Source organism: Macaca thibetana, chromosome 3 (genome assembly GCF_024542745.1).
Source record: "Macaca thibetana thibetana isolate TM-01 chromosome 3, ASM2454274v1, whole genome shotgun sequence".
NCBI lineage: Eukaryota > Metazoa > Chordata > Mammalia > Primates > Cercopithecidae > Macaca > Macaca thibetana.
The window spans coordinates 160,309,188-160,319,261 of record NC_065580.1 but is presented as its reverse complement, the minus strand read 5'-3'; the positions used below and the strand labels follow the sequence as shown (position 1 = coordinate 160,319,261).

The following is a 10,074-nucleotide window of genomic DNA, read 5'->3' as shown; positions in this document are numbered from 1 at the left end:
TGGACCTGCAACTCGGTGAGGGCGAGGACGCGGGACCAGCGCACCCTTGGAAGGCTGGATCCTCCCGGGCAGGGCGCCTGGCCAACGCGCCGCCTCCTCTCGGCCGGGCCTGCTGGTGACCTGCCCGAGAGCCACAGGGGCGGCCTTGGCACCCCTCCTTCCCTCGCCCTCCCCGCCGCCCATCCTAGCTCCGGGGTCCGGAGACCTGCGCTCAGGAGCGGGTCCCCGCAGCATGCGGTGTGCACTCACCGCGACTTCCCCGAGCCCGGGAGCGCGCGGGTCTCTCCCGGGAGAGTCCCTGGAGGCATTGACGCGGAGGCGCGCCTGTGACTCCATGGCCGCGGCGGGGTCGGAGGCGAGATTCGCCGCCCCCCCCCCCCGCCGCGCGGTCCCCCTCCCCCCCCCCCCCCCCCCCCCCCCCCCCCCCCGCTCCGGGACCCGGGCGGCCAGTGCTCCGCCCGAAGGCGGGTCCGCCATAAACAAACGCGGCTCGGCCGCACGTGGACGGCGAAGCTGCTGCGCCTCGCCACAGATCGCGGGCTCCGGCGCTGCGTCTCCAGGTACAGGGAGCCGCCAGGAAGGGCAGGAGAGCGCGCCTGGGCCAGGGCCCAGCCCCAGCCGCCTCCGGCCCGCTCCCCTCCGCTGGGCTCCCGCTCCATGGCTCCGCGGCCGCCGCCGCCCATGCCGCCCTCCAGTCCGGAGGGGCCTCGCCACAGCCGGTGCGAACACTGGGCGAAGGAGTAAGCATCGCCTCCGGCTCCGCGCCGGCCGCCCCTACGCCCCCAGGAAGGCCGAGGCAGGAGAGGCAGGAGGGAGGAAGCAAGAGCGAGCAGGAACGGGGCTCCGGTTGCCGCGGGACGGTCCAGCCCGGAGGAGGCTGCGCCCCGGGCAGCAGCGGGCGGCGCCGCCGTGTTGCTCGGAGCTCAGGCCCGGCGGCTGCGGGGAGGCGTCTCGGAACCCCGGGAGGCCCTGCGCACCTGCCCGCGGCCCACGCCGCGGACTCACCCGGCTCCGGGCGTCCCCTTCCCCATCCCAGCCGCCGCAGCACGAGCGGGGCTCCGCGGGCCTGGAGCACGGCCGGGTCTAATATGCCCGGAGCCGAGGCGCGATGAAGGAGAAGTCCAAGAATGCGGCCAAGACCAGGAGGGAGAAGGAAAATGGCGAGTTTTACGAGCTGGCCAAGCTGCTCCCGCTGCCGTCGGCCATCACCTCGCAGCTGGACAAAGCGTCCATCATCCGCCTCACCACGAGCTACCTGAAGATGCGCGCCGTCTTCCCCGAAGGTGAGGAGCAGGTGGGCAGCCGAGGACGCTGGGGAGCCCGGCGGCCTCGGCCCAGGCGGGAAGCTCAAGCCGGCCCGCCTAGAGGGGCTGCCGCGGCCTGGCGTCCAGAGCTGGGGCGTCTGAGGGAGGTTGCGTGAGGGTCTTCGGCTTCGGCGCTGGCTTGGAGCGAGGGGCCAGGGCCTTGGCGGCCCAGGCGACCAAACCCTCTCCTGGTCCAGGGCTGGGTGAGGGTGAATTACGAATTGTTCCAGGGGCAGGCAGTCCCCCAGCCTTCACAGCCTGCAGGTTCTTTCTGGTTTTGTTCTTTCTCCCTTTCCTCCTTCCTTCCTTCCTTCACCAATGCATTCTGGTTTGGATTGGATTTTTTTTCTCTCTTTCTCCCTCTGTCTCTCTTTTTCTTTCTTTCTTTCTTTGTCTCCTTTTCTTTCTTTTTTCCTCTTTCTTTCATTCTCTCTCTCCTTCCTTCCTTCCTTTGCCAATGCATTGGTTTATTTTCTTTCCTTTTCTGCCTTCTTTCCTTTCTTTGGAAGTTCACTCTGGTTTTGTTTTGCCTGCTTGCTTTCCCCATCCCTTCCTTTCATTTTCCCTCCTTCCCTTCCTTCTTTTCTTTCTACAATTCCCTTTATTTTTCCTTCATTCCTCCCTCTTTTTTTCTCTTCCTGGAGGAGGTGAAGGAGGGTCGGCTTCACGTGCTGGGAGGCAGCGTGCATCACGGCGAGGCCCAGGCACTGCAGGCTGAGGCCACAGAGCGAGCACTTGTGCGGAGCCAGGCCCTCTAGTGAGGCTGGGGTGCGGGAAGTCAGGGCAGAAGAGACCACCACCCCCGCGCCGTTGGTGAGCTGAGATCCGGCTGAAAGAGAGGAGGCCGATTAATTCGAAAATGGCAGACGGAGCTGCCATTCTTTTCTGGATTGAAAATGTGTCACAGTGGGCCAGGGGCGCTGGGACACGAGGTCCCGAAGACTCGGAACCGGAAGAAATGGTGGCGCGCTGGGTGGGCTGCCCCGCCGCCCACGCTGGCTGCCGCTGGTGACAGTGGCTGCCCAGCCAGGAACCTCCGAGCAGCAGGTCTCAGGAAGGCCTGGTCACCACAACGTTCGTTTTTGGCGTCCCAAGCGTTCCGGGCCGCGTCTTCCAGCGCCTCTGCCCCCAGCGGGGTCGCTGCGGCCTGGCCTGAAGGGTTTGACTCTTTGCTGGGAGGTGCGCTGCTCAGGGGTCTGATGGGTCCTCTGGGCCCAGGAGCTGGGAGGGCTGCGGCGGCCTCTGGAGCCCCGGGAGCCAGTGCCGGGGTAGGGAGACAACTTCCGCTGCAGGGCGCCGGACGGTCGGTGCAGCACAGGCGACAGGTGTCCCTAGGCCGCAGGGCGCCTCCATAGCGCCATCCCCACCAGGCACTCTACTCGAAATCAGAGAGCTCGACCTTTTGTATTCGTCGCTGCCAAGCCTGTTATTTGTGCTGGTCGCTGGGTCTGGAGCTGCGCTTCTCAGCGCCTCACTGGTGGAGCGCGGAGGGCCGGTCTGCAAGCGCGGCCTCCAGCCCCGCGGCTCCCCTGCCCAGGAGCCGGGCGGACCGGGGAACACCCGGCAGCGGAGGTGGCTGGAAGAGGACCCTTGGCCTCTCCTGTGCCACCCGGCCCTACCGCGCGGCCCCGGGGCGCTCTCCTCTCGGGCGCGGCAGTCCTTCAGCCCAGCGCAGGTTCCTACCTTTCCTACCCAGAACCTGGCAAAAATACCCCGCTCCCAGCCCCTCCTGCTGAGAGCTGTTGCCCAGGGTGGTCGCTACTTGTCTGCTCAAGGGTGACCCCTTGGCAGAGAAGTAGGGATGATTCCACTCCGGTTGATGTTTCAGGGGAAATTAAACGAGCATTCGGTTTTATGAGTCTCCTTCCCGCCGGGGGAGGCGTGGTGGTAACTGGTTTCCTGGGATGAGCGTTTCTTAACCGCATACAACAAAGCAAGTGTGGAATCCAGACAAGAGGGCGCTCACTGCCCTCTGCCCCCTTTGGAAATAGAAAAAGCATTCAAAGAAACAATCCAAAGATTAAATGATTTGTGGACAGTGATTTCAATTAAACCAGAAATTAGTAAGGGAGGGCTGAGAAAACACGGCTACTCAAAAACTGTTCGCCGTGTGAGGGATTTCCCGGAGAGCCTGTGGAAAGCCGCGAAGTGGTGGGTGTACCGCTCAGCCGCCTTTAAACCGGGTCTGTGCGTTCTGGCTCTGGAAAGCAAGTCTCCAGGCATTTGGGCTGAGAATTGCTGGGCCCTGAGTTTGTGCGGGGTGGTCCTTCTGGGGGCCAGGACTTGAGCAGCTTGCTCTGGTGGCAGGTTTGGGAGAAGTTGAGGGGACTCCTGTGTGTTTTTTGGGGGGTGACCCTGGAAATTGGCACTCTGGAAGGGAGCTGTTTGGCCCTAGAGTTTTGGAAAGGGCCCTGAATCTGTTTGGTCCCCCTCAGAAAGGGAAGGGAGCAGTGGCTTAGTCCCTCCGTCCTCCATTCCTGCGATGCCTGGAGTAGGGGTAGACCTGGAGTGGGTGGACACATATCCTTGGAATTCCTCAGGACAGCCGCTCAGGGGCCTTGGCCCTCAGTCAGTCTGGGGCTGAGGAATAGGGAAGCTGGGAGCTTAGGGCAGAGGAGGAAGATGCATTTAGAAAGACCTCCATTATGCAAACAGGAGTCCATTTATGCACACTGGTCACCCTTCCAGTAGCTCCAAAGAGTGGCATCTTGATTGATTTAACCTCTTCTCAGGGAACCTGTGTCTGTGAGGGAGGATACGGCTGGGGGGTTGGAATAGGATCTGTGTGAGCTGCCAGGGTCAGGTTGGTGGCCCTAGGGAGGTTTTAGGGCCAGGGTGGTCCCAGGCTGTGGCAGGGGCTCTCAGATGGCCTTGGGCTCTCAGCTGCAAGGTGAAAAATACCATGAGGAATTGATCCGCCAAGGGCAGTCTTGTCTCAAAGCAAGTGGATTGCTGGGGTAAAGAATCTAGAGACCAACTTAGGACTCTGGGAGGAAAAACAAAATAAAAAGAATAGCATAGTGCTAAGGAACTGCAAGGATCTCCAGATTAACCCTTCATACCTGGGGAAATGGAGGCCAGACATGACACAGGCCTTTCCCAAGGCCCCATAGCAAGGGCAATAGCAAACCAGTTGCTGCCACTGCGGTCCTGTGGGGCATGTTCTCACCCCACTGCACCCAGGAGGCTGCCAGCCTCTGTTCCTTTTAACCCAGATCTCCTCAGGTGGTAAAACAGAAAAAGGAACTCAGAGGGGTCCCTGTGTGTAGGACAGAGGGAGACCACCAGAACCAGGGTAAGCACCTCACTCAGTAGCCAGTTCAATGGCTTGAGGATGCTTTCAACGTTTACAGCCAGGTTTAAGTCCCCATTGTCATGCTGTGCTACTCGGCCTTGGTCTCCTTGTCTGTAAAATGGGCCCGTTAGCAATGCACAGGGTTGCTGTGATGAAGACTGAGGTCCCACAAGCAGAACTATGCAGTGAGGGGGAATCCTAAGTGTTGTTCCTAGGCCACTCACCCCTTCCTGTGAGCTGCCCATGTTCCCTGGGTCAAAGGAGTCTTGAATGGCAGGGATGGAGGACTCAATGCCTGGACTTTGAAGATCCCTGCTTTCTGGGTGGCCATCTTTTCTCCCCTTTGACAGTGAACTAACAAATGGAAGGTAGATAGGACTGGGAAGAGGACAGGAGAGCAAGGCTGGCTTTGGACATGGGCTCAAAATTGAAAACTTGATGAGTCTTGGCGGGTGGTTAAGATAAGCTCCGGGCTGGGGCAGCGCTGAAGTCCGATGGTCAGCCGGCCCTCCCCAAAGTAGGCCCTCCGTTCTGGAGATACCAGCTTTGGAAACCGTGAAAGCATGCTGGCAGGCAAGCTCTGGTTCTTCCCTGGCCATAGCTGCTCTGAACTCGGGTTGCTCCCCGGCCATAGCTGCTCTGACCAAAGGCAGCAGGACGCAGGTCAGCCTCTGCTCCTCTGCTCGTGGGAAGTCAAAGGCAGGGCCTCCAGCACCAGACTCAGCAGTGCCACTGCAAACCTGGCACAACAGACTGGTCCCAGGACCCAGCTCAGTAGTGAAGTTGGAAACCAAGGTTAAGTCTCCCCATCTCCCTTTCCCAACCCGAAAGACCCAAGACGGGTGTGGGTGAAAGAGGAAGAAGGAATTGCTACTCCAGAAACTGTCATTCGCCCCACAAAAAGAGGTGGGGTTCAAGGTCTGAACTCTTCCAATGCCTGGGTGCCTTTGGGATTAAATTCAGCTGCAGGTGCCCCCATCACCACTTCCACCTGAGCACTCCAAGAGAAGCCAAGTTATCTTAGACATTGTTTCCCGGAATCAAAGCGACTTGATTTGGAGAGCTGGGTGAGGAGAAACTCACCTCTATAACTGTGAGGGCGTCATAGATGTGAGGCCATTCTCTACCTCTGCTGGAAAAAATGCAGATTAATTAAAGATTGACTGTTTAACAGAACAACGTAGATTTTTACAACTCTTTCCCCATCCCTGCTTTGAAGCCTGCCAGGCTGCAGCCGGGGATCCAGGAGGGAAAGCTCACAGGCGCAGAGGGGACAATCTGGGAAGTGGTAAAGGGGACTCCCGGGCACAGGGCCTGTGCTTTCGTTGGAGGCGAGGAAGTGGAGCGCGCGCTGCACATTCAGCGCGGGGCTAGAGGAGGACCTGGATCCCTGAACCCCGGGGCTGAAAGGGAGCCTCCGGACTGCTGTGCGTGCCGACCTCCTCGGAGCCAGCAGCTACTGGGGCGGCGTATGAACTGCCCAGGTCTGGGCACCGGCAGTGGGGGCAAGGGGCCTTCTGCCTGTCCTCAGAGCACGTAGGATACCCGCAGGCGACACGCCCGGCCAAGCTAGGAGCCTCCTTCCCTGCCCCTCCCCATCGGCCAAGGGAGACTTTCTTGGGGCGTCCCCACGACCACCCCCTTCTCACCCGGTCCCCAGTTTGGAAAAGGGCGCAAGAGGCTGGCTTTTCAGGGGCCCCGGGGAGAACAGGAGGGCTCCGAGGCGGGAGAAGGATGGAAGCGCGCAGATGCGCCCCAAATTGCGACTATTTACTGGGATCCTTGTGTGGGGAAAGGAGGCTTAGAGGCTCAAGTTGTAGGCTGTCCTAGAGCAGCCAGGCGAGGAACTGGCCCCAAACTCCCTCCTTACGCCCTGGCACAGGTTTCCGGCGCCTCGTGTTCCCAAGGGAGCCCCTGAGCCTACCGCCCCTGCAGGGGGGTCGTGCTGCGGCTTCAGGGTCGTAAACGCCGAGGTCGGGGGTGGTGGAGCTGTAGAGGCTGCCTGCGCGGAAAGCTCCAGGATCCCAAAATTTGCTTGCGTGGAGCAGGGAGCGGAAGAGGCAGCCAGTCCTCACCCTCCTCTCCCGCCACGCACATACCCTTCTTGACTTTGGAGTGGTTTGCAATCCGAAAGTGTGACCTTGAGTCCTCAGATGGCCGGCAACGCGCCAGAGGTCACGCTCCCCAGAGATACCCCTCTCCCCTCCCCTACTCCAGCTCCCCCTGGAGCGAGTGATAACTGGGGGAGGAGAGGCCGCAGTCAGGGAAAGGGTGGGAAAGCCAGAGAGGGCGGCACAACGTGATGGCAGCCCGGCAAACACCGGGGCTTCGGGCTGGGCCGCGCTCATTTAATCCCACAAAAATCCCGTTTTGGAGGTGAGAAATAGAGGTTAAAGGTCGAGCCCTTCTGGAGATCAGACCGAGGCGACGGGCCCAGCTGGCGTCTTAAAGCAGGGAGGGGGAGTCGGGAGGAGGTGAGACCCCTGCACCCAGGTGGGGGCTCCCAAACTGTTCTGGATTTTCCACACTCCCAGGTCCGATTTTCCATGGAGGGCTGGGAGTAGGGACCGGCACCTTCTTGTTGTTAACCGCATTTGATATTCACAAGAACCCTGTGAGGAGACTTTGTCACAGATGTTTTTAGATGCCTGAGGTTGCCGAAGGGGCAGTGAAAGAATGGCCGTCTAACCTGGTGTTCCTACCAGAGTCCAGGCCCTGTGTCCTGGGCTGGACCCACAGTCCCTGCCACCACCCAGAGGAAGGCACGAAGCTTGCTGCCTCCTTTACAGGTCTCCCTTAGGCGCCCTTATGAAGGGGGTCGGCCACCTCACAGTGCAGGAACTATCTCCCCGTTTGCTCCCAAAGTCTTCTTGGTGTGGTGCTGTTTATGGTCTCTGTGACCTGCATCTGGAGGTACCCCCAGGGCCAGCTTCCGGAGAGGAGGGATCACGTGAAGGCAGTGTCTGTGGTGTGAGGAACCGCAGGCAGGGTGTGGAACCAACATGCACACACTCACAGGTGCTGGCAGGCAGCGGGGGATGAGGCGCTGGCTCCCTTTCCCTCCATTTCTCCCTGGGGGTCCCGGCAAGCTGGCCATCCCTGACTTCCAATAGCACAGCCTCCCACAGGTCCTGCAGCGCTAGGCAGGGGTGCAGGGAACTCCCCTCCCCCCAGTCCCAACCTCACCCCCCTCACCCCCAGCCCACCCCCACCCCTCCGGCAGGAAACCACAGGCTGGATTGGGGACCCCTGGCTGCTACAGGAGAGCAGTGAGTGCTGGGACCCGCTAACTCCGAGGCGCCTAGCCCAGACTCTTCTCATCCCTTGTTTTTGAAATAAAGCCCTTCCTTAATTCCAGATAAGGGCCACGTGCCCAGTGCCTCACTTTCGTGGGAGTGTATATCACTTCACAGTACCAAGACAATTTTCTTGCGTTGCAAATCTTCATTTAGTCTCTGCATTCAGACCAAAGTAGATTTTTATGAACTGAGTGAAAAAACCTTGCCCACATTGGTTTCTAATGGAAGAACTGGCAGCGCCACGGCCCCAGGCTGGGGTGGCCTAGAGGCAGGGGTGCTTGGGAGGAACATCTAGCACCAGGCCACCCAGGTGGGAAAGGGTCGTTTGCACCAGATCTCTGCTGACATAGCAGAGGCTTTGGGGAATTACAGAAAAACTATAATGATCTAAGAGAACAAGTTATCTTGAAGTGTGCGGGTATTTGAATTATACAGACAATTGTCCGGTGTGCCCAATGCACTTTTGCATGTAGAGCCAGGGCCTTCGAGGAGGCTTTCAGGAGATCCTGGGCAGTGGAGTATGGTCTGGAGTTCATTTCAGTAGGTGCAGATTTCTCCCCAAGTCTTCCCTCCATGGGCTTTGCAAGAAGCCAGGGCCCAGAGGCCACGCTCACGCTAAATTTTTGTGGGTTCAAGTCCCATTGATCTAGCAAGGGTTTAGCTTAATTAAAGTGATTGATTTGTGTTCAGTTGATGCAGAGTAAAGTTTTGCAGTCCTTGTGTGTTTCAGAAATTAAGCATAGCTTACTTACCAAGGGCTTTGAAGGCTTTTGGTCTTACTTAACCTAAATTTCTTTAGCACCAAACAGGGCAAAGGCGGCTCCAGGACAACTGCCCAACCCCAGGAACGACCCAGCAGCAGAGAAAAGGACAGCTGCCAGGGTGCATTTGTCCATTTTTGGAAATGAGAATTCCTGAGTCGTTAGTGAAGTCTTACTTCACCAAACCCCAGGTCATTTATATTTTGGTTCTTGCCATTGCTGGTTAAATGGTTGCAAATGCTGCCGCCACGAGGCCTGGGAGGAAGGACCTGCTGCTGAGAGCACAGGGAGTGCTGCTGTGATCACGGTGGTGAGGGCGATTTCCCGGGATTAAAAAGCCACCTCTGCCCCCGTGGTGGAGGCTGGAGGCCCCCGAATAATGAACTGTGATTGTATTCTCGGGATCATGTATGTGGAAATTAGCCACCTCTTCAGCCAAGATAAGCCCCTAATTCCTTGAGCCCAGGAGGAGAAATTAAAGGTCGTCCCTTTTTAAATCCGGAATACTTTTTTTTTTTTTTTAAGTTTTTCGTTGCCGAATAGGGAAGGGTTTGCGAAGCCGCTGCCCTGGGCCGAGGTGCATTTTACGCTTCCAGAGGTCGAGGCCTCCAGAAACCGCGACGCCCTGGGCGTTCCTGGGAAGGCTGAGAGACCCAGGGTGACTGGGTGACTGCACAGCGACTCCTCGGGAACCCACTCGGGGTGCCCGCTTGGAAGGGCTTTGAGGCCCCGGGAACGGTCTCCAGGATCTGCACGGCTAGTCAGGTTCCCCGTCCGTCGTATCCGGCCCTGCCCAGAGGCTCCTGCCTTTCGTTAGGTGCTCGCGTCACCGCACGAAGGCAGGCAGTGGGGGCTGGGGCTGGGCCTGGCCTGAAGTTCCTGGGGTCTGGGGAGGGCATCGTGGGTTGGGGCTGGGGGCGCGCCAGCAGCGTCTGCAGCTCGCCCCGCAGGGGTAGCAGCCAGGGTTCGGGTGCTAGGCTCGTGGGCCGGGAGGCGGCAGGCGTGTTGTCCTCCGGGGAGGTTGGGGTTCAGGCGGTGCACCGGCCCTCGCCATCTGGCGCGGCAGCCACGGCGCTCAGTGGAGGGTCTACGGCAAGGCTGCCGGCAGAAAGATTCCGGGGAGGGGTCGGGGGTTGTCCCAGCCCGCGCTAAGCGCCGCAGCCTCGCCCGGCTTTCCTGCTTCCTCGGAGTATGTAGGGCAAGCCTGGGTTCTCGCGGGGTGCAGCAGTCAGGCCGAGGGTGCAGCAGGAGGGGAGCCCCGATGGGCAGAGCCTTCTTTCCCCTGGTGTGTAATACCAGTTGGTAGCTTTTGGGGAGGTGGTGAGGAAGGGCAGGAGGCCTGTTGAGCGGAGGGGCCGGGGGATCCCTAATTATGTGACAAGGGACCCTTTCCAGTTTGGCCTGTGGCCCATCCT

General features: G+C 59.6%; 1 protein-coding gene across 1 annotated transcript in view; it reads left to right on the top strand.

Moving 5' to 3' along the window:
* The first annotated feature begins 475 nt into the window (after window positions 1–475).
* SIM2 (SIM bHLH transcription factor 2) overlaps window positions 476–10,074 on the top strand; it is a 48,024-nt gene continuing 38,425 nt past the window's right edge. The window contains exon 1 of the mRNA XM_050785744.1: window positions 476–1,283. Within this exon, the coding sequence (XP_050641701.1) occupies window positions 1,109–1,283 (175 nt within the window). The 5' untranslated portion in view covers window positions 476–1,108. The remainder of the gene's footprint in view (window positions 1,284–10,074) is intronic.